General features: G+C 45.0%; 1 protein-coding gene across 2 annotated transcripts in view; it reads left to right on the forward strand.

Moving 5' to 3' along the window:
• The window catches only part of LOC105921439 (transmembrane channel-like protein 3), a 141279-nt gene that overhangs the window by 11847 nt on the left and 104591 nt on the right, over positions 1-24841 (forward strand). For both annotated transcript variants that reach the window (XM_036129149.1, XM_036129150.1), the window contains 6 exons: positions 19091-19172; positions 19363-19469; positions 22533-22631; positions 22866-23008; positions 23122-23269; positions 23403-23446. In XM_036129149.1, the coding sequence (XP_035985042.1) occupies positions 19091-19172; positions 19363-19469; positions 22533-22631; positions 22866-23008; positions 23122-23269; positions 23403-23446 (623 nt within the window). The remainder of the gene's footprint in view (positions 1-19090; positions 19173-19362; positions 19470-22532; positions 22632-22865; positions 23009-23121; positions 23270-23402; positions 23447-24841) is intronic.

Below are 24841 nucleotides of genomic sequence, written 5' to 3' on the forward strand. Positions count from 1 at the left end.
TTACGGTCCGCTGAACCCAGGCTGATGTTGTGAGGGAAGCCCATCTGTCTCTTTGAGCGGAGTGTGACGTCCTTACAGGGTCTCCCTCCGATCTCAAAGGCGGACTTACGGGGCCCCCTAGCGACAGAGCAGAGTCGTCGTGAATGGATGGCACTGCGCATGCGCGGGGAGATGACTGCTTCACGGAGCCGGTCCCAGCCTGCTACCTATGGGGATGAGGCGTCCCCCGCAGGAGCAGTGATGTGACTGGTCCATTTATTTTTGTTTTTTGTGTTTTCACCTGCGCCCTCGACCATAGCTCTGGATGCGACAGGAGAACATGGTTTATTTTTCAACATGTGCGTGTGCTTGCGCGACTTGTAGGGACAGGAACAGCAGTCGCAACTTTCAAGCTTCCTTGTCCTCTGGCTGAGGGAACAACTCGCAGCAGAGGTCTCGACACACATTCGTTGGTGGGTCGTATAGAACTGGTGAACGGGGAACGTCCAGTTCTAACACCCGTGAGAGGGCTGCGCCGTCAGGCCGTCCTCTTCTTTCTCCTGGCCTGTTTGCTGGAGGTTTGCGCCGGCTGGCCCGCAGGGGGAGTTGCCGGAGGCTTCGATGGTTTCCCGGACCAGCCCTGTCTGCCTCCTTGGTCGGAAGGGACCGGTGGAGAGGGCTGGGGTGTCCGCCGTCTGGGGATCTTGAAGGGAGGGGGTCGGGGCATTGCCTGGGCGTAGGACTGCCTTGGTTTCACCTGAGGAGAAGGTTCCGTCTTCCTGGGTAGGCAGAAACAGAGCGCTTCGTCCTCCTTCTTCCGAGCCTCACACCACTGTTGCATGGAAGCCAGCGCGGACCCGAAGATGCCTTCCAGCACGATTGGCATGTCCAAGATCTCCTCCTTTTCTTGGTCCGACAGGTTGGTCAGGTTGAGCCACCTAGCTCTTTCCTGCAACACCATCATCCCCATAGATTTACCCGTGGCTTGGACTGCGCAGCGCTGTACACAGAGGCAGAGGTCCGTTATCACGGTGATCTCATCCCACACGTCAGGGTCCGGTTTGGAAGTCATGTCTTCGCACAGTTCCGCTTGGTATGCGGAAAGCATGGAGGACACATTTAGCGCTCTCACCGCAACCGCTGTCGCTTTATATGCCCTGTCCGTCAGGGTGGACTGGAAGTGGTCCGCCTTGGCTGGCAACGTGGGAGTTTTGGAGGACGTCGGCAGCCGTGGATGCAGGTGTGCTGCTACCAGCGGCTCCATCGGGGGCATGCAATGGATGCCAAGCTTCTCCATGCCCTCGAAGTCCAGGGACGAAGCTCCCTGAATCTGGGTTTTCCCGCTGAACGGGCGGTCCTTCCAAGAGACCGCTACTTCATCCAGGAGCTCCGGGAAAATGGGGAGCAGCTGTCTGGTTGCCCTGGTGGCCTGAGGCAATTTCTTCCCTTCGTAGAGGGATCTGGTGGCCGCTACTACTTCAGGCCATGGGATGTTGAGCCTGGATGCAGCGCGTTTGCACACTGACTGCATGTCCATGCACATGGCGGGAGAGGCTGTCGCACTCTCCCTGCCATCCCGGGGAACCAACGGCGTGCCCGGCTTTGCAGCCTGCGGGCTCGGAATGAAGAATCCGTCATCATCGTCGTCCTCCTCTGAAATGAGGAGCTCCGAGATGGCTTCATCTTCTTCCTCGTAGTCCAGCACTAGGACGTCCTCCACGTGCGAGAGCGCTGTGGCCAAATCTGCCTGGGAACCCCAGCTGGCCATAGCGTCCGGTCCGTGGGCACCATCCTCTTCGCATTTGTCGTCGTTGTTGGGCGGCAGCCCACACGACGACAGACACGGGTCTTTGCCGGAGAGGCTAGCTTGGCGCGCTAGCCGTCTTCGGAGGCTCTTCATGGTGAAGCGGGAACAGTCCACACATGAGCCTGGGGCGTCCACCGCCAGGCGGGCATGTTCCAGCCTAAGACATGTCGAGCACATCTGGTGTGGGTCTTGTTCCCGCAGCCACAAAGTCGAGCTTCCGCGCTGCCGCCTCCTCTGGTGTGAGGAGAAGCAGGATTCATTTCGGTAGCTGGTGTGCTAACCAAAGTGAAAAGCTAAACTGACTGGTGTGACAGATCAGTGAGGATATTAGCTGGTGTGCTAATATTGGCGGCACCTGCTACAGACTATGGTGAAGGCTGGAGCGGTAGCAGCTACCGCCCGATGTCCAAGGGTTAGCTTAAACTCCCCGACCATGGACCGTTAAACTAGTCTGCTATCAGAGATATGCCTCGAAGCGAGAAGAGGTTTTCGAAAAACTTGGCGTCGTAGCGCAAGCTACTTATAAGAGGGGTGACGCAGACGTCGCGATCACCAGCCAATCAGGATTGGCGTAATGAGATATATGCTTCTGAGGAATACGGCAAGCGGCGTATCCCATAGTGAGATATCGAAACAAATGCTATGAATGAGAATTACCTCTGTACCTTTTGGTTTTACCCACAGGCAGGCATTAGTTTGCTGTCGATGATGGTCCCAAGGTATTTGTAGTTGTCTACACACTCCACTATCTGGCCATTTTTACTGGTTTGTTTCGTAACCCTGGGCAGTTTCCTAAAGTCAGCATACATTTTTTTGTTTTGAAAAATGTTGACCTGTAGGAAGGACTGCTCACACCAATCTACAAACTCCTGGACGACTGGGCCATGGCCTGTCTCATTACCTTGTAGCAGGCCGACAATGACAGAATCATCTGCATACTTTAAAATTAATCTGTCCTCCCTGTTGCTACGGCACATGTTGGTGTAAAGAATTAACAGAATAGGGGAGAGAATGCAGCCCTGAGGGGAGCCAGTGGAGGAACAGATCTGGTCAGACAGTACTCCATTGACTCACTATTTATGTCCCATTAGTTAAAAAAAATCTAAAACCCAGCACACAAGATTTTTGCTCAAATCAAATTGCTCTAACAGTCTTTCATTTAAAATGTGGGGTTGAACTGCGTTAAAAGCAGAAGAAAAACCTACAAATAAAAGCTGAGCATGTGTTCCCTTACCTTCTAAATGTTTACAAAGCATGTTTATCATCGTGACTGTGCCATCCTTAACACCTCTGTGTGGCCTATAGGCAAACTGGAATTGGTAAATATCAGACTGTGTCTTCTTTAGAATTTCATTTCTCACTAGCTTTTCATGACAGAGATGTCAGGGCAATAGGCCTAAAGTCATTATGTACTCTGGGGCACCTTGTACTGGGTGCTGGGACAACTACTGCATCCTTCCAAAATTTTGGGACATGGTTTGTAACAACTCATTAAATATATAGTGAATAATTATGCACAATTCCTTTGAGGATTCTGACAATGTTCCAGCTGGTACTCTGAAACAGATTTTGGTTAGAGAACAGGAACACTAATCAGCCATCCAGGCATGACACAGCAGATGTTTAACTGCTGGTATTATTGCGGATGTTTAGGCGCCTCTGGGGGGATATGACTTTACTGAGGCAAACATTCAAGATGTCAATTAGTACATCTGTAAATCTGCAAAATGTTAACACATGCTATTTGCAATACTTTTTTAGATTTCAATGAAATGTTTTAATAACAGTACCAAGTACCTGATATGTATATACGTGAACATGCGATCTGCAGTCCGTCCGTCCGTCCGTCTTCTTCCGCTTATCCGGGGTCGGGTCGCGGGGGTAGCAGCTTCAGTAGGGAGGCCCAGACGTCCCTCTCCCCGGCCACTTGGGCCAGCTCCTCAGGAGGAATCCCAAGGCGTTCCCAGGCCAGCCGGGAGACATAGTCCCTCCAGCGTGTCCTGGGTCTTCCCCTGGGCCTCCTCCCGGTGGGACGTGCCCGGAACACCTCACCAGGGAGGCGTCTAGGAGGCATCCTGACCAGATGCCCGAGCCACCTCAACTGGTTCCTCTCGACGTGGAGGAGCAGCGGCAGAGCTCAGTAGTCCTCCCCGGATTACTGAGCTCCTCACCCTATCTCTAAGGGAGAGCCCAGACACACTACGGAGAAAACTCATTTCAGCCGCTTGTATCCGGGATCTCGTTCTTTCAGTCACGACCCAAAGCTCGTGACCATAGATGAGGGTAGGAACGTAGATCGACCGGTAAATCGAGAGCTTCGCCTTTTGGCTCAGCTCTCTCTTCACCACAACGGATCGGTACAGCGCCCGCTTCACAGCAGACGCTGCACCAATCCGCCTGTCGATCTCCCGCTCCATCCTCCCCTCATTCGTGAACAAGACCCCAAGATACTTGAACTCCTCCACTAGGGGCAGCACATCCTCCCCAACCCGGAGAAGGCACTCTACCCTTTTCCGGTTCAAGACCATGGTCTCGGATTTGGAGGCACTGATTTTCATCCCGGCCGCTTCGCACTCGGCTGCGAACCGCTCCAGTGAGAGCTGTAGATCACGCCCTGATGAAGCCAATATGACCACGTCATCCATGAATAGCAGAGACGCAATCCTAAGGCCACCAAAACGGATCCCCTCAACACCTTGGCTGCGCCTAGAAATTCTGTCCATAAAAGTTATGAACAGAATCGGTGACAAAGGGCAGCCTTGGCGGAGTCCAACTCTCACCGGAAAAGAGTCCGACTTATTGCCGGCAATGCGGACCAGACTCTGACACCGGTCATACAGAGACCTGACAGCCCTTATTAAAGGGTCCGGTACTCCATACTCCCGGAGTACCCCCCATAGGATCCCTCGGGGGACACGGTCGAATGCCTTCTCCAGATCCACAAAGCACATGTAGAGTGGTTGGGCAAACTCCCATGCCCCCTCCAGAATCCTGCTGAGGGTATAGAGCTGGTCCAGTGTTCCACGGCCAGGACGAAAACCACACTGCTCTTCCTGAATCCGAGATTCGACTATCCGACGGACCCTCCTTTCCAGAACCCCCGAATAGACCTTACCAGGGAGGCTTAAGAGTGTGATTTCCCTGTAGTTGGAACACACTCTCCGGTCCCCCTTTTTAAATAGTGGGACCACCACCCCAGTCTGCCAATCCAGGGGAACTGCCCCCGATGTCCACGCAATGTTGCAGAGCCGCGTTAACCAACACAGCCCCACAACATCCAGAGCCTTAAGGTACTCCGGGCGAATCTCATCCACCCCCGGGGCCTTGCCACCGAGGAGCTTTTTAACAACCTCGGCAACCTCAGCACCAGAGATGGGAGAACCTGACCCAGAGTCCTCAGGCTCTGCTTCCGCAATGGAAGACGTGTTGGTGGGATTAAGGAGGTCTTCGAAGTATTCCGCCCACCGAAACACAACGTCCCGAGTCGAGGTCAGCAGCACACCACCCCCACTGTAAACAGTGTTGGTACTGCACTGCTTCCCCCTCCTGAGACGCCGTATAGTGGACCAGAATCGCTTCGAAGCCGTACGGAAGTCTTTCTCCATGGCCTCTCCGAACTCTTCCCACGCCCAAGTTTTTGCCTCGGCGACCAGCCGAGCCGCCTGCTGCTTCGACTGCCGGTACACATCAGCTGCTTCCAGAGTCCCACAGGCCAAAAAAGCCTGATAGGACTCCTCCTTCAGCTTGACGGCTTCTCTCACCGCTGGTGTCCACCAGCGGGTTCGAGGGTTGCCGCCGCGACATGCACCGACAACCTTGCGGCCACAGCTCCGACTAGCTGCCTCAGCAATAGAGGCGTGGAACATGGTCCATTCAGACTCAATGTCCCCCGCCTCCCTCGGGACGTGTTTGAAGTTCTCCCGGAGGTGGGAGTTAAAGCTCCGCCTCACAGGGGACTCCGCCAGACGTTCCCAGCAAACCCTCACAGTACGTTTGGGCCTGCCCGGTCGGACCGGCTTCCTCCCCTGCCATCGGAGCCAACTCACCACCAGGTAGTGGTCGGTGGAGAGCTCTGCCCCTCTCTTCACCCGAGTGTCCAAGACATGCGGCCGCAGGTCAGATGAATCGACAACAAAGTTGATCATTGAACTGCGACCTAGGGTGTCCTGGTGCCAAGAGCACATATGGACACCCTTATGCTTGAACATGGTGTTTGTGATGGACAATCCATGACGAGCACAGAAGTCCAACAACAAAACACCACTCGAGTTCAGATCAGGTGGGCCATTCCTCCCAACCACGCCCCTCCAGGTCCCACTGTCATTGCCCAAGTGAGCGTTGAAGTCCCCCAGCAAAACGAGGGAGTCCCCAGGAGGGGCACTCTCCAGTACCCCTTCCAAGGACTCCAAAAAGGGTGGGTAATCTGAACTGCTGTTTGGCGCATAAGCGCAAACAACAGTCAGAACCTGTCCCCCCACACGAATGCGGAGGGAGGCCACCCTCTCGTTCACCGGGGAAAACCCCAATGTGCAGGCACCGAGATGGGGGGCAACAAGTATGCCAACCCCAGCTCGGCGCCTCTCACCATGGGCAACTCCAGAGCGGAAGAATGTCCGCCCCTCTCAAGGAGACTGGCGCACAAGCTCAGGCTCCTTCCCCACCAGAGAGGTGACATTCCACGTCCCAAGAGCCAGCTTCTGCAGCCGAGGATCGGAACGCCAAGGTCCCCGCCCTCTACTGCTACCCGTTACACAATGCACCCGACCCCTTTGGCCCCTCCGACAGGTGGTGAGCCTGTCGGAAGGGGGACCCATGTCACCTCTTCGGGCTGAGTCCGGCCGGGCTCCATGGGCAAAAGCCCGGCCACCAGACGCTCGCCAACGTGCCCCACCTCCAGGCCTGGCTCCAGAGTGGGGCCACGGTGACCCGTGTCCGGGCGAGGGAACACGGGGTCCAATAGTCTTACTCATCATTAGGGCATTTTGGGCTGCGCTTTGTCTGGTCCCTCACCTAGGACCTGTCTGCCTTGGGTGACCCTACCAGGGGCTTAAAGCCCCTGACAGCATAGCTCCTACGATCATTGGGACACTCAAACCCCTCCACCACGGTAAGGTGGCAGCCCAGGGAGGGGACGATCTGCAGTAAATAAGACTGAACAAGCTTGTAGAAAAACTTCTTGGGAACATTGTGATATAATTTTCCCAAGTTTGGAGTTTTATCTGGCAGTTGTTTAGAGGCATCCTTGTAGGCATCTTTACAGGCATTAAGGGTCCGCAGCACTTCAGGTTTTCAAAAATTTTGAACACAGCTTTCTGATAAACTTTACCATCTGCCAAAATCAAAACAAAACTCACAGATGTCTAATGTAAATTTAAACTTGTTAATCATCGGTGTCAAATTCATAACTATCTTACCTCATGCAGTAAAAAAATTGATGACTGCTCCCTCTGTAGCAAATGATTCAACGTAGTAAATGCTGGCAGTGTAGCATGATAGAACAGAAGTTAAACTTCAGTCATGGGGTTTGAGAACATTTCTACAAGCCTGCGAAATCTAAGCAACAGCAGGTTGCCCATGTTAAAATACATCGTCTTCCGCTTATCCGGGGTCAGGTCGCGGGGGTAGCAGCTTCAGTAGGGAGGCCCAGACGTCTATCTCCCCAGCCACTTGAGCCAGCTCCTCCGGGGGAATCCCAAGGCGTTCCCAGGCCAGCCTAGAAACATAGTTCCTCCAGCGTGTCCTGGGTCTGCTCCCGGTGGGACGTGCCTGGAACACGTCACCAGGGAGGCATCCAGGAGGCATCCTAACCAGATGTCCGAGCCACCTCAACTGGCTCCTTTCGACGTGGAGGAGCAGCGGCTCTACTCTTAGTCCTCCCCGGATGACTGAGCTCCTCACCCTATCTCTAAGGGAGAGCCCAGACACACTACAGAGAAAACTCATTTCGGCCGCTTGTATTCGGGATCTCGTTCTTTCAGTCACGACCTAAAGCTTATGACCATAGATCAGGGTAGGAACGTAGATCGACCGGTAAATCGAGAGCATTGTCTTTTGGCTCAGCTCTCTTTCTCACCAAAATGGATCCTCTCAACATCTTGGCTGCACCTAGTAATTCTGTCCATAAAAGTTATGAACAGAATTGGTGACAGAGGGAAACTTTGGCAGAGTCCAACTCTCACTGGAAACAAGTCCGACTTACTGCCGACCATGCGGACCAAAATACTGACACCGGTCATACAGATTGATTGTAAGATCTTGACCCCTCTCTTCACCCGAGTGTCCAAGACATGCGGTCAGATGAAACAACAACAAAGTCGATCATTGAACTACAGCCTAGTGCCAAGAGCACCATGTCTTTGATGGACAATCCATGACGGGCACTGAAGTCCAACAACAGAACACCACTCGAGTTCATATCAGGTGGGCCATTCCTCCCAACCACGCACCTCCAGGTCTCACTGTCATTGTCCACGTGAGCATTGAAGTCCTCCAGAAGAACGAGGGAGTCCCCAGGAGGGGCACTCTCCAGTACCCCCTCCAAGGACTCCATAAAGGGTGGCGTTTGGCGCGTAAGCACAAACAGTCAGAGTCCTTGCCCCCCACATGTATGCGGAGGAAGGCCACCCTCTCGTTCACTGGGGTGAACCCCAACGTACAGGCACCGAGATGAAGGGCAACAAGTATGCCCACCCCAGCTCGGTGCCTCTCACCATGGGCAACTCCAGAGTGGAAGAATGTCCAATGGCCATGCGTCAAGGTGAGTCCAACTAACTCAAGTCGGAACCTCTCAACCTCGCGCACTAGCTCAGGCTCCTTCCCCACCAGAGAGGTGACATTCCACGTCTCAAGAGCCAGCTTCTGCAGACGAGGATCGGAACGCCAAGGTCCCCGCCCTTGACTGTCACCCGTTGTACAGTGCACCTGACCCCTTTGGCCCCTCCGACAGGTGGTGAGCCCATTGGAAGGGGGACCCATGTTTCCTCTTCGTGCTGAACCCGGCCCGGCTCCATGGGCAAAAGCCTGGCCACCAGGCGCTCACCAATATGCCCCACCTCCAGGCCTGGATCCAGAGTGGGGCCCCGGTGACTTGCTTCCGGGCGAGGGAACACAATGTCCATTTGTCTTACTCATCATAAGGGGGGTTTTGGGCTGCTCTTTGTCTGGTCCCTCATCTAGGATCTGTCTGCCTTGGATGACCCTACTAGGGGCATAAAGCCCCTGACAGCATAGCTCCTAGGGTCACTGGGACATTCAAACCCCTCCACCACGGTAAGGTGGAAGCCCTGGGAGGGGCCAGGCTTAACCATCTTATTGAAATGTGTGTAAGTATTTCCATGTAGTTGCTTCTGTGGAAATTACAAAATGCTGTAAAGAATATAACATTAAATGCAAATCTCCTACATGTTTTAGTACCACAGTGGTGTTAGTTTGTACATGCCTGAGAGGTACCCCTTGCGATTGCTGCTCCCCCTAAACCACTGGCCGACATCAACAGCCAAATCTTCTGGGTCGAACCCAGAAACCTGCAACAAGAATTGTTTATATTATTCCAGCATACTAATAACTTTTTTAAAATGTAATACAAAATGCTTGATAAAGAGATTGAACTAACACCAGCAAATGTCTGCCCAGCTTGTTTGGCAGTGCTGTGTGTAACATGGGAGGGACACCCATTGACATTGACGTCTTGATTTTTATGAAGCACTCCTGATGATATAGAATTTTTTGCTCCCGTGTTTACTGGTGCATTATCAACAGATATATTGGCACACTTTTCCCATGGTATGGTGTGTGTTTTTTTTTTAATTAATACTTCTTTAATTTTCTGAGAAATTACCTCAGCTGTACCACAGCTATGTCCAGTGGTGGAGCACATGTCTAAAAATCTGTGCACAACTTTGCTGGTAATGTCATAAATCTGCACAGTAAGATGATTATTTTCTTGACATAAAAAGATAAAATACAGTTAATGCAGATAAATAGTGATGTTACGTGATGTGCCGAGGCTTTGAGGCGTGTGTCGAGTAATGGAGGGGGCGTTTCCGTAATGCGCGTATCGCAGCTTACTTCATTTAGGGGAGGAGCCGAAAAACGATGACCTCCGAAGCCTCGCTGCCCGGCTGTACCATGTGACTGCTTCGGGAAGTGGCTAAGATTTCGGAGGGGGTTTGACAGCTTTAGAAACCCCACAGGCTCCATTCAAAATGTGGGTTGTTGTTGTTGAGTTGCTGTAAGTTGAGAGAGTGGATAGAGTTTTGATAGTTTCAGTGTTTCCCGCAGCAATAAGTTGGTGACAAAAAACTCTTAACCTAAATCATACCTTGGAAGCGTCAGTGATCAATGTGTATGGATTAGACCTCATCAGCATCACCAACTCATTTTGAAAATGTAAGGATTTGCAGGCCAAAGCAAAAAACTTCGGGACTTAAAAAGTGCAGAAAACAAACAAAAAGGGGAAAAAAATCAGACTGAATCCAAAAATTGTAGAGCCCTGTTTCTTTTTTTTATATATGTTTGCAAAAAATTAGTGATGTTACGTGATGTGCCGAGGCTTCGAGGAGGGTGTCGAGTAATGGAGGGGGCGTTCCCGTAAAGCGCGTATCGAAGCTTGCTTCATTTAGGGGAGGAGCCGAAAACGATGACGTCTGAAGCCTCGCTGCCCGGCTGTACCACGTGACTGCTTCGGGAAGTGGCTCAGATTTTGCCAGATGACCGGTTCATTCAGAACCCGTTATGACTGCACGCTGGATCATAAAACAGTTCTGCTAACCAGATGCAGTTTAAAACGCCACTTAGTCTGTTTATAAGTTTCGTTTTTATTAATTCTGCATTTTTTAACTACATGCACCGTATTTCTGTGCCTCAGCGCTTGCTCCCCCCCCCCCCCCCCACTCCTTTCCCTTGGAGCAGGTGCTTTTATTACCATTCACCATTCAAAACGTAAATCACTACGTTTAATGTCCTCACATCGGTAGCAACCAGGGCTTTGAACCAATTTTTTCCCCCAATCGGTTCGTTCCGAGCAGAAACGAAATTATAACGTTTCCGGTTATGAGTTCCACCAATAAATTGACGTTCCCGAACCGGTTAGAACAAAAAAAATACTGTTACCGGAACGGTTAATTTCGTTCCTTTCGTTTGACAAATATAGCTATTGATATTGTGTTGGAAATGAGCGTTTTACTTAACGATGGATCTTAATTTACCTCTTATTTAAGATGTGGAGACACCGCTCTCTCTCCATTCAGTCAGCAAATGTGTGATGTGATGTCACACAGGAAGTGAACCTCAGCCGTCATGCTAACGTGCTCTAACCTGACTCCACCAGCTGTATGTCGCTCCGCCTAGCTTCACTCGCATACATCTGGGACCTCTCCATAGGAATTGCCTTTATTGAAGGCTGGGCCTTATCAAAAATCCTTGCATATGATTGGATAAGCCACTTCTCTGTCATCTTTATTGACGTGCTATTTCAACCACTCACACCGAAGTCAACCCGTGATGCTGTGAGAGTGACGCAGGTTTTATGTGTTTGCGGCTCTAGTGGCATGCGTTTTATTGACGTGAGCTGACAGGAAGAGGGGGGAAGACAGGCGGCAAAGCGCCACAGGTCGGAGTCGATCCCGGGCCGATCGCGTTGAGGACTAAAGGCCTCCTAACATGGTTTGCGCTAACCGCTAACCGACAAGATGTCCGCTGCGGACGCGCCCCGGAAAACAAAACTTGCCAAATCCGGTCGGGAGAAGGGCGAAAACATCGTTTCCACCAACAAAAGCGTTATCTGATGTTGATTTTAATAAAACAATATTTGGTAGATTGGACAACACGGAAGAAATAGCAGCATCAATGTTAACGCTTGCTTCCTCGACGAGCCGCCATTGCTATCAAAACAGTCTCACGTCATGGTCGCATCTCCACTACGTCACATCTTCGAAACTCCAGCCCTGCGTCCTGATTGGCCAGACAATAACATTGGTTGGAGAAATCACTTTCTATGGGCGATGTCCCAGCTGTATGTGAGTGAAGCTAGGCGGAGCGACATACAGCTGGCGGAGTCAGGTTAAACGTGCGCAGGAAAATAACCTTTTTTTTAGTTAATTAGGCAATGAAAACTTTGAGGAACGAAATAAAACCGGTATTAACCGGTTACCATTATTTTTAAATAAGTGTTCCAGTTCCAGAACATAAAAAATAATAACGTTTCCGGTTTCGTTTCTGTTCCCTGTAAAATACAAAAAGTTCCCGGTTTTTAGTTTTCGTTCCTTGAACCGGTTCAAAGCCCTGGTAGCAACGTGTGCCAGTTAAAGTCAATAGGAGAGTTAGTAGCTGTGTTTCATGCTCTTTTGTTTTTAACAACATAGAATCAGTGGCGGTTCGGTGGGCTGCTGCCTCGCGCTTTTTATTTTAATTTTATTTTATTTTAAGAGTAATTTTAAATAATTTGAAACATCAGGGGCTTCATCTCAGATCTGTCAGTACCCCTGTTCCCAATATAGAAGCCCTTTACAGTATTTAGTTATGCATTTTCCCCACTGTTTATCCGTTGCACGCAGCGCACCTACGAGGGTAAAATCCGCCCACCGCACCGCCCAGAGTGCACTGACGAGAGCAATAGAAATTTGTCTGGTCTGCGTGGCGACTGACTGAGAAACCTGTCGCTGTGAAAGGTGATGAGAATGTTATAAACTGTAACAGTCTAGAAGTGCATTGAGCTGAAAAAAGGGAGACATCAGCAGCAGGATTGTGCGTAAAGACACAGCGTCAACCTCTGTGTGCTTCAATGTTGCGGCTGAGGGGAAATTGTTCTCCAAGAAATTAACCCTTTCTCGAACCAGTTGGCTCAAGTGGTTCAATGCCTCATGAGGCTTCATCTCGCCATCACTACAAAAAATGTGAAAAAGCAGACCTCACATTATACAGCAGAGGAGCAGAGATTCCAGTTTCTCTAACAGTGCAGAAGGACAAACAAAAAAACAGACTCTCCTATATTGAAACAACCCAGCTTTTAAAGCACCAGCCTGTATAAACTAAAAAGAAACAGGGGTGAAAACCTTTACAACATTTACAATTTCTATTTAGGGAACAAACTAAATTAAAACCTCTAGAGGAAAAACAAAAAAACAATTTACATTCAACTTCAACAAATCAAAACAATACTCCAAATCCTAAACAAAACCCAAAACATCTACCCTCCATCTCAATCATAATGGATTTTCCCTCATGAGGCTGATTGACAACACCAGGTCCTTATTAGCACTGCTCATGGGCGCACTTCCATGGCAACACCTGAACAGGTGACCTCAAAGAAAAAAAGAGTGGTGAGAACATCAAAACAAGTTCATAAAGTTACATCAAATACAAATAAACCTAAACCTTTCCCCAAATACTCAATTACTTTAGAACCATCAAATGCCTGTTAACAACATCTGTTAGTGAGGGGGTAAATCCCTCACACTTTCCCCCCTTCAGAAGGCTCTCTGTGTTCACAGCGAGACAGAAAATCTGCCACACTGTTTTGTTTTCCGGGAATGTGACAAATCTTAAATCGGTAAGGTTGAAGGGACAAGAACCACCTTGTGATCCGACTGTTTGTATCCTTCATGACCTCCAGCCATTTTAATTCTCGATGGTCAGTCTCAAGAGTAAACTCTCGGCCCATAAGATAGTATCAAAACGAGTCGATTGTCCATTTAATGGCCAAGCACTCTAATTCCACCACCGAATATCTGGTCTCCCATGGAAACAACTTCCGGCTGATGTAAGCAACTGGCTTCCTCTCCATTCCTTCTCCCTGCAGAAGTATCCCACCAGTCCCCCTGGCAGATGCATCCATCTGAACCGTGAATAGTAAACTAAAGTTTGGACTCTGGAGCACTGGCTCTTGACACAGTGCCTCTTTCAAATCCTGAAAAGCTCTTTCCTGTGCCCCTCCCCACACAATTTTTGTTGTTGATGTTCCAGTGAGGTCAGAAAGGGGGGCTGCTCTAGCAGAAAAGTTCCTAATAAACCTCCGATACCACCCTACTAAACCCAAAAAAGATCGGACCTGTTTTGTAGTTTTTGGCCTCTCTGCTGCTTTGATTGCCTCTACCTTATCCTTCACTGGTTTTATGACCCCTCCACCAAGGATATGGCCTAAATACTGGAGCTTTCTCCTGGCCAATGAACATTTCTTAGGATGTATTGTCAGACCAGCCTTCTTTATGGTCTGCAGCACCTGTCTCAAATGAATTAGGTGTTCTTGCCATGAGTTGCTATAAATAACAATGTCGTCAAGGTAAGCTGCAGTGAATGATTCCATACCTAAGAGCACCTTTGAACAGTCTTTGAAATGTGGCCGGAGCCCCATGGAGTACAAACGGCAACTTTGTGAACTGCCACAGTCCCTGAGGAGTCCTGAAAGCAGTGAGAGGCTTGGCAGCATCGGTTAGGGGAACCTGCCAGCATCCTTTACAGAGATCCAACGTGCTTATATATTTAGCCTGACCAACACATTTAATAAGGTCATCCAACCTTGGTAACGGGTAGGCATCAAAGTCTGATTGAGCATTCACTTTCCTAAAATCAATGCAAAAGCGGATGCTCCCATCTTTCTTAATTACCAAAACCACAGGGTTGCTTCATTCACTGCTGGTTGGCTCTATCACACCAAGCTTCAACATAACCTCAATTTCTTCTTTGAGCACTGGAGACATCTTCTCTGGAATGCAATCCATGTGCTGCCGAATAGGAGTACTATTCTTCAGACGGATGTCATGCTCCACCAAATCTGTTGCTCCTGGTTGCTCCTTGAAAAGGTCTGGTGGAATGATAGCCTCCAACTCCAGTTGCTTGGTGAAAGAAAGATGAGCGGGATCAGGTGAAACAGCAGAGTCTTTGACAGATGGTAACTCACCCTCGTCATCTTCATCTTCCACTGCCTGAACAAAATACTGCTGACTAAGGGGTGGATTCTGTGATTTCTACTCTTTGAGCAGATTAATATGAAAAGTTTGTTTAGAGTTCCTTCTCTCAGGCATCTCAGTCTCATAAGTAGTAGAACTTAGCTTCTTCATCACAGTATATGGCCCCTGCCATTTTGCCAAGAGTTTGTCAGTTGTTGGAAGTAATAAAAGAACCCTCTGACCTGGCTTGAAGGATCTGCACCTGGCACTCTTGTCATACCAGGTCTGTTGCAGTTGCTGAACCTCCTCCAGGTGCCTCTTCACTAGGTTGGTTGTCTCCTCCATCTTCTCTCTTATTCTTAAGACATAGCTAATGATGTTGACCGACTGGTCTTTCTTGCCAACCCAGGACTCTTGAAGAATATTCAGATGGCCCCTTAGCCGTCTGCCATAAAGAAGTTCAAATGGCGAAAAGCCCGTGGACACCTGGGGAACTTCATGATACACAAACAAAAGACAAGGCAACAACTTATCCCAATCTTTGCCATTGACAGAAATAAACTTCTTCAACTTTTCAATGTCCTATTATACCTTTCCACCAACCCATCTGTCTGTGGGTGGTAGGGGGTGGTCCGGATACCCTTTATGCCCAGCAATCTGTAGACCTGCTTAAGATTGTTGGACAAAAAATTAGTACCTTGGTCAGTCAGTATTTCTGAGGGAATCCCCACCCGTGAAAACAGCTGGAGTAATGCATAGGCTATCTGTTTAGCTGTAATGTCCCTAAGAGGAAAGGCCTCAGAAAAACAAGTGCTATAGTCACATACAACAAGGATAAACCGATTCCCCGCTTGGGTGCATTCAAGTGGTTCTACGATGTCCATACCTATTCTGCTGAAAGGGACATCAATGATAGGCAATGGCTGTAGTGGATATTTTGGAACATTCCTACCTCCTGACAGCTGGCAGACTGCACAGGATTGGTAGTATTCCTTCACTTCTTTATAAAGACCTAGCCAATAGAACCTTGCAAAAATCCTATCATAAGCCTTTTTAAAACCCAAATGTCCTGCCCAGGTAACACCATGTGCCAATTTTAACACCTGTCCCCTTAAACTTTGAGGCACAACCACTTTCTCAGAACCTGTTTTCACACACTAAAAATATAGAAACCCATCTCTAAGAATGTAACCCCGTCCTTCAGAATGTTTACAGATTTCTTTTTCTGAGACTGGAGTCGCTTGGTAAAAAAGAGTCACCAGGGATTCATCAACTTGTTGTAGCTTTTTGAAATCAACATTTGTACCCAAAATATCCCCATCAAGATCTGGCAATCCCAATGATTTTTGTCTCACTGTACTTTTCCTGATTTTGACTGAACTCTCTTCTGCAGGAATATTAGACTTGAAGAAGGGTAGTTCTTGGAGGGAATTTATTTCCCCATCCATATCAGAATCTATTTGCTGGTCTGTCTTTGCAGCATCAGCCATAAACTCATAACCATCTCCAGCTAGTTCTTTAGCCGCCTTTGTGATCTGGTTACAACACACACTGGTTTACAAGACTGGATAAGATCTGGTAAAACCGGAATATCCTGACCTAAAATCAATGTGAGCAAGACCCTCTACTACACCCACACTTACGTTTGGTCCGCCACCTCCAAATAGACTGCAGTAGTAGGATAAGTTTTATAATCACCATGAACAGAGGAAATATTAAGGCCTGGCCCTTCTAGATTGCACTGATCTTAAGGGCTATCTTACTGATCTTAAATGCCTGTTTACAACATCTGTTAGTTAGGGGGTAAATCCCTCACAGGCGCCATGACCAGATTTATGATGCATGTTGTTTTGGTGCTCGAGGATTTAAAATCTAGTGCAGTAGTTGTAGAATCTGGAAAGCACTCTTTCATTAGAGGGCTAAAATGTTCAGCCACAGCAAACGGCACATTATGCAGGACCACAGCAACAGTCAGTTTGACCTCTGCTCTCCTTATCTGCAATAAATATGTATATAAATAAATCTTACTATTAAAACAAAGAATCATGCTCTTATTTAAGAAAAATGTATTATTATGAAAATCAACAATCACTACACCATCATCATGACAAACTACAATTAACCAAACCTAATTATGCTATTTATATCTATCATATTACTTTGCTTCTTTTGCTGTCATGCCTCCAACAGATAGGACATAATACTGTGCTATTCTGCTGGTTGTCTTAAGTGCTTGTTCTTTCACCTGATGCCATTTACTTTTTATATATCTGTTGACATCGGTAACACCTTGATGGGTGCATGAATTATCCTTTCTGCAAATACTGCACCAATAAAAGGAGCTGTTAGCCCATACAATAATTAACTGCCATGTCATCTCAATTGGTCCTTCCTGATATTCTGTTCCACTTGGTCTTTCCACATCTTCTGTTATATTTGTTATTCTCTCAGCCTCACTCTCATTTGCTCTTTCCTCATTCATCTCCTCTCTTATTAGTTGCTTTCTTCTTTCTTGTTAACATATTTGTGTTACTATTTGAAAACGTATTGCCTTGTTTATGCTGGCCTTTTTTAGAAAGCTGACGTCTGGCTTCAAAATTTCTATAACTTCTTTGTCATTACTTGTTCCTGACATCTTAAAATGAACAATACATTTAAATAGCATTTTCATTAATAAAATAATCTGGAAAACTAATCACTAGTACAGCAGCATTATCACAGCAGTATACACAAATCATTAAATAAAGTACAAATTAATGGCGACAGTTTGTTTTCTGAATTCATTGGGGAATTTCAATAATTTCAAAATAATCAAAAGTTACAACTTACCTTTTAATTCGCAGGCTACACTGATCATAGCTGAGTTTGACTTTGGGGAAGGGGAAAATTGTTTGAGCGGCACTGGCAGCTGTGTTACTGTACTCCATATATCTTTTATTGTATGGCTGCCAATGCCTTTTAATTATACTATAATTATACTTTCTTACTATAGCATTTTAATTTTTTAAATGTTTTTGTTATTCTGTACAGAGCTTTGGTCCTTTTGGTAATTTAAAGTGCTTTATAAATAAAGTTGTATTCAAGCCACATAGGAAAGAGGATGGGATAAAAAAAAATAACTCCACAACAATGTGAGGAATAAACTGAAACTAAGAAGATTAAGTTCTTAGTGTTAATGATGGTTAACACTTATAACCAATATTCACAAACAAGTGAATATTGGGGTGAGCTTGTTTTTTCTCCAGCAGCTTCTGGCTGTCTTTAGGTTGAATAAATATTATCAGTATGTAAATAGACTTATCTTACACAGCGTTTTTCCAGTCATACTGACCATTCACAGCACTGTAAATAGAGCCACATTCACCCAATCACACTCACTAACACATTCATACATCGATACAGAGCACGGTAGACAACTTTGGGTTCAGTGCCTTGCCCAGGGGCACAGCGACATGTGGAATCAAACCCACAACCTTCCGACTGCAAGACTGCTACTCAACCCATCAAGCCATAGTCGCCCTGTATGTAATATGTTCTGGCTTTTGTATACATGGAGCTAAGTTTAAATGGATTTACAATCTGGTACTGACCAAATCATAATTATTTTGTTCTGATATGTACAACCCTAAAACTGTTTAACATCTGTGACTTTACCAAGAAATGAGCCAACATTTTTTTTGCACCAAGAGTTTTCTGTTTGCAATTTGCCTTTTCTGACAGAGAGTGTGAACTTATTACTGTATTACAATTTATTTTAGCTGTCTACATTATACTTGAAGCTGCTGTGCTATTCTGCTGTATTGCAGTAGCTTCAAGTTTAGGTCCAAAACTATAACATATGTTGAATCTTTTTCCCCATAAATGCTGACGATACTTTCCTTTTACTCTGTGGGAATTTTATACTTTTGCTATATGCAATTAGCATATGAACACCAAAGGGGAGACACAGACAAAGGGGTAGATGAATGGAGAGGCAGAGGACTACATACAATCAGAGGCAGGGAGCTGTAGGACTTAAAAAAAAACACTGATTTTATAGCCTGTTATTGTGACTTATCTGAATTAAAATATTTGTGTTACTTTGCCTCATTCAGATATTTTTTATTGGTTATTTAAATAATAAGCCTTTATAAGCATCTTCCACCTGTATGTAAAAAACAACTTTGAAATGTTTCTCCAGCTGACCTGAATAACAATCATCCTTATGCTAATGTTGATTCAATTCTAAAATGTAAAATGTAAAATGCTTTAGCAATACATTCTTTTACTTGTTCAGTTGACAAATTAAACTATATGGTTTTTGAAAACAGTCCGACTAGATGAACTAAAAAAAGGACTTGGATTTTAGGACAAATTGTGCTTTGTTTCATGCTAACATTAGTATTGTGTCTGTGCTTTTTGAACCTTTTCTCCTCTGTAGCTGCTGAAAAAAGTTTACCGTGTGCTTTACAATGTTGTTGTTACATTCATTCCATGGGAAGTCAGGATCAAAAAAATTGAAAGTGAGTAATGCTTGCTCTGCAGAGTCAAAGTGATGCTATGAAAAGCTTAAGGATCAAATGGCTGCTTCTTGTCCTTTGTTTCTGTAATTTTTTTCAAAAAGCACATATGTCACATTCAATGGTGCAATAATTACTTTAATTGAAAAGTTTACATCATATTTTAGTAACAATTTTCCTTTTTCTTGTTTAGGTCACTTTGGATCAGGTGTGGCCTCCTATTTTATCTTTCTTCGCTGGTTGTTTGGGATAAACATCGTCCTCACCATCATGACAGGAGCTTTTGTAGTCCTACCAGAGGTCAGTCTCTAATAGTTCTTACGGTACAAATCTTCAGCAAATTAATTGGAAATATATTTCACCATGGCCAGAAAAAAACATATTTTGTTTCAAACAGCAAAAAACTAACTAATTTGGTGATGTTAAATTTTGATGAAGTCAAATTGTTCTGCTCATTAGGCATACTGAAAGCTACTTTTCAATAGATTCAATTCAGTTTATTCACAAAATACCAATTCATATTACATTGTCCCAAGGTACTTTATAATGAAAAGGTCAGTTCAATCCAATCATAAAGACAGATTCAAAGTCCAGTACATTCCAATTGATCCTAGTTATTATGAGCATAGCAACAGTGGACAGTTTGTTGTATTGTGTTGTTGACTTTGTAGCAATTCATCATCCTGAGCATACATGTAACAACACTGGAGAGGAAAACTCCCCTTTAATAAGAAGAAACCTCCAATACAACCATACTCTGTTTAAGTGGTCATCTGCCACGCCTGACTGGGGATTTCAGAAGACAGACCATGCATACAAAAAGAACACAGGATCACTGATCCAGTAGCACTTTGTATGTAGAAAAATGTAAAAAGGTGTAAAAAACACAGCTAAGCAGATCAGCTCTGAGCCAGTTTTGAAGTCTAGAGGACAAAAGAGAGGACATGCAGTTAGTCACAATTAAAAGCACAGCATATAGGTGTAGGAGAAAAAAAAACAAGGCTGAAATGAAGGAGCTAAGTGTATCATCTATTGAAGGAGAACATGAAGTTGTTGGCAACTCATATACTCGATGGCCCCTTCCAGGTCAGTGTCATGGCCAAACAGAACACCGGGGTTCTGTTTCAGGCAAAAAACAGAGAAAGAACATAAAGTTGAAAGTTGAAGTAATATAAAAGTAATATGCAAAATTGAAAAGTAGTAGGCGGATATAGCAGAGTGAGAAAAATATAAGCTTTGTCAAAAAAGAAAGTTTTAAGCCTAGTCTTAAAAGTAGACACGGTATCTACCTCGCAGACAAAAACTTGGAGTAGATTCCACAGGAGAGGAGCCTGACAACAAAAATATCTGCTTCCGATTCTACTTTTAGAGACTCTAGGAACCACCAATAGACCTGGAGTCTGAAAACAAAGTGCTCTGTTTGGAACATATGATGGAGCTTGATTATTAAGGGATTTATATGTGAGAAGCATAATTTTAAATTCTATTCTGAACTTAACAGGGAGCTAAAGAAGTGAAGCTAAACAGGAGAAGCATGATAAGTCAGATACTGTAGCATTAGAAGTTTGAGTTCTAATACTGATATTTTCTGCCTCCCATGTCAGTTTTTACAATAATTCAAGTCATGACGTTGAAAGACAGTTGTGTGCCTAAGATTATGATTAACATTTACATGGATGAAATGCATTTCAATTCAATCTCATTTATATAGCCCCAATTCACAACACATGTCATCTCAAGACACTTTACAAAGTCAAATTCAATCAAATCATCCAGACAAATTGGTCAAAAAGCTTCCTATCTAAAGAAACCCAGCAGATTGCATTGAGTCTTGACAAGCAGCATTTACTCCTCCAGAAAGAGTGTAGAGCCACAGTGAACAGTCGTCTGCATTGTTAATGGCTTTGCAGCAATCTCTCATACTGAGCTTGCATGTAGTGACAGTGGAGAGGAAAACTCCCCATTAACAGGGAGGAAAGACTCCAGCAGAGCCATTCTGAGTGTGAACGACCACCTGCCTCGACTGACTTGGGTTTATAGAAGACAGAGCAGATCCTTTTTATGTTATATGGTAATAGGAAATTATACCCCCCCAGACGGTGTCACAGCTAACAGAACACCTGAGCAGATGTACCTACTATAAAGAGAAAAGAGGCAGAGAACAAAAAGTTAAAAGTTGAAATAACAATACACATTGCAAATTGGAGAACAGTAGGAGAACTCAGCACAGTGAGAAAAATAGATTGTGAGGTCCTCCACCAGCCTAAAAACTTCCAGCCAGTTTAACTTCATCATATCACATAATCCTCTTCTAGAATGAATCTTCTTGGTCCACATGTGTTCAAACCTGGTGACTAAAGAAATAATATAAAAACATCAAACAACATGTAACTTAAATTAGTTTTATCTAAAATCTCTGTGAAACTAGGGACATACGTTTGGAGTTGTAAACTTACAGCTGTCTTTAAAAGTTAGTAAGTACAAAATTACACTAGTTTGGTTTAACCTCTTAGTAACCAACAAAACACTCTGTTATAATTGATGGTTGTTTGATTTGTCAGTTTTTCTGTGTGTGGCTCAGTGGAGAAGAGTAATAATAATTGATAGTAACTGAGAGGTTGAAAGTTTAATTCCACTATCCTCTTACCACATTGCTACCAATATGTAAACTGGTGTGTAAATGTATGTATTTATGTCTGTGAATAGGGAGAATGATTGGTCTTTTGGTCCAGTTTATTAAAGAAAAGTCCAAAGTATTAGCACAGTTTCAAAATGCATAAGTAATTAATTTCCATTTGTTTTGTTTGTTCCTTTTGTAAAAATGTGTCTTTTTATACAGCATAAATTATTGATTAGAACTGCAGATCCCTTGGGAGCAGGTTCAAATTGCAGAGTAGAAAAGAGGAGGAAACATGATGCTGGATTTATATTTGTCAGTGACATGCAGACAAAAGCAATTTCCACCGGCATTACTTATACTGTCATTGCTCCTGTGTAATCTTACTCTTCTGTTTATCTTCTGTTTGTACCTCGAAGGTTTGTTGTAAACAACCTTATTATTCTCTACATTCAAAAATGAATTCCACCCCTTTGTGATCAATATCCATTCGCCATCAAACATTGAGGATGTTCTGTCAGATTTTCTGTCTGTGTTTGTTGTAAATTATGTGACCAGAGATCAAACTGTGTAGCCTAGCTACACTCGACAAAGTGGCAATACTTTTTGTAATGAATATGTCATATGTAGTATAAACATTAGGGTTTTGCGGTGTTTCTATGAGACTCCAGTGAAAAGATCAGATTTTCACCCAATGTAAGGTCAATAAAATCATTAATTTCCATATCTGCCTTATCTTGTTTCAGCTGTTGGCTGGAGCTCCATTTGGAACAACAAGAAGTAAAACTATCCCCAAGGAACATATTGCATCAGCCCAAGACTTGGACACCATTTGGTCTCTTGGGGCAAGCCTCTCATTCCTTTTACTATTTGGTCAATAACACACTATATATAGACACATTAAATCTTCATTCAAACATGACTTTACTGCTTCCTTGTCCAGCAAGGTCAATTTAATCATTATCTTCTACCAAAGTCACTAAGTTGGAAGTGTTCACTGAACTGGATTTTTTTTCAGAATCATCCCCTATGTGTAAATTTTTATATATTACTTTGCATCTGTGTATGATTCTCCACAGGGTTACCTGCAGTACTCAGTTTTATTCTATGGTTATTATGGCAGCGTGAGGAAAATTGGCAGTGCGGGCTACCGGCTGCCCCTTGCATACTTCCTTGTTGGGATGGCTGTCTTTGCCTACAGTTTCATCGTTCTGTTACGCAAGTAATAGTTGTGCTATTTACCATTTACCTTTAAAACTTTGAATTATGTGTTTTCAGATCCAGTTAAACTAGGATCCTAGGAAATACTATTTGACATTCTATTATGTTCATCAGAATGGCAAAGAACTCGCGCCTTAGTCTGGCCAGTGCTTCTGATGAAAACTTCACATTCTGTTGGAGAATATTCTGTGCTTGGGATTACCTGATAGGCAACCCTGAAGCTGCAGAGTGTAAAGGAGCTGCAATCGTGAACAACATCAGGGTGAGGGACATGCATGCACAAACCAGATCCACACAAACTAACCTGAACTAGACTCAATTTATGTTTTGGTGAGATCTTATCTCAGAATAAATCTTGATTTAACAAACGGGATAATCCATATTTCCATGAACAGGAAGCAATTGTAGAAGAGCAAGAAAAGAAGAAGGATACCAGCTTGTAAGTATTTTTATCAGTATGTGTATAACTTTTTGTTTATATAGGCTTAACTAATTTCTTATACACATAGCCTGGTATCTTAAAAAATAGGTATCTCCCCACATCATTTTAAAAATAATATTGCACATGGGATAATTAAAAAAAAAAAATTCATCCACACAATGTTGTATAAATACTCCATTGTGTCATAACCTGTGGGATTGTTGAAGGACCAAATTGTGGACTAGAACCAGAGATCTGCACAATGAAGGAATAATTACAATTTATTTAAAAAGATAACAAAACATACAGGCAAGGCAGGCAATGACAAAAACCAGTAACACGAGGAGCATTATGAAGCACCTGACATAGAGTGTGGCTGAACAACCTGAATAAATAGAGGTAAAAACAGAAGGAACAGCAGGTGAAGCAATTAACACAGGTGAAAAGAGTAAAGCTTGTTAGGCTGAGAGAGAAGGCAATGATCTGATAGAGCCAGGAGGAGAGCAGAATCTAACAGGAATACACGATGAATGACCAGATTTGAAACTACACTAACTACAGGAACCAAATCTACAGATAAGTAATATTAAAGGCATACTATGCAACATTTTTCAGTTAATTAATGTGCTCCATACCGTTTTGGATGATTAAATGAGTCATTTCAGGTCGAACAAAGGTTTTCTCGGCCGCCCTGGTGGTCTGTGGGGGAAATACCGCACACACAGGTTCAGAACTCTCGTGCAAGACCACGAGAGTCGGTCTTGCTTTACGGCGAGAACTCCATGTGTTTTTGCCCTGCTATTCACTATATGCACGCGCGAAAGCAACAACAAAGAACCGTGTGTTAACGTCAAATAAACATGCAAGCATATCGAGTTTTTTTACTATTATTATATATATTTTTTAATATTTTATTTAAATTTTTTTTTTGAATGTTGGCGAGACGCTTCCGCGGCCGCCGCGGTAGCGTCTCGCCAACATTAAAAAAAAAACAAAAAAAAAAAAAAATAATAATAATAAGATAGCGCTGTGGGAAGCCTGATGTTTATACTTTCACTATGTTAGTCATTGTTTGTACTGCCGTTTTTTCGACTTTTCGTTGCGTTTGCCTGTCTGCTAAGCTCAAAACAACCGCGCCTGGCTTGACAGAGAAACCAGAACAGCTGAGCATCTTTATGACAGTGCGCTTTTACTTTCGCCCTCTGGGGGGAGCCTTGCTGGAAAATCAACCCCGGTTGCATAGTATACCTTTAAAAGGGTGCAAACATAAACAGACTGCCGAATTCCCATGAACCTAAAACTAGGTAATCACACCCCTGAGGATCCTGACAAAGACCCCCAACACCCCTTCTGAACTCCTCAGAGATCTGAAGGCCTGGGGACATAGTGGAGCTCAGATGTTCTCAGCTCTGG

The sequence above is a fragment of the Fundulus heteroclitus genome, unplaced genomic scaffold (genome assembly GCF_011125445.2).
Source record: "Fundulus heteroclitus isolate FHET01 unplaced genomic scaffold, MU-UCD_Fhet_4.1 scaffold_142, whole genome shotgun sequence".
Lineage (NCBI taxonomy): Eukaryota > Metazoa > Chordata > Actinopteri > Cyprinodontiformes > Fundulidae > Fundulus > Fundulus heteroclitus.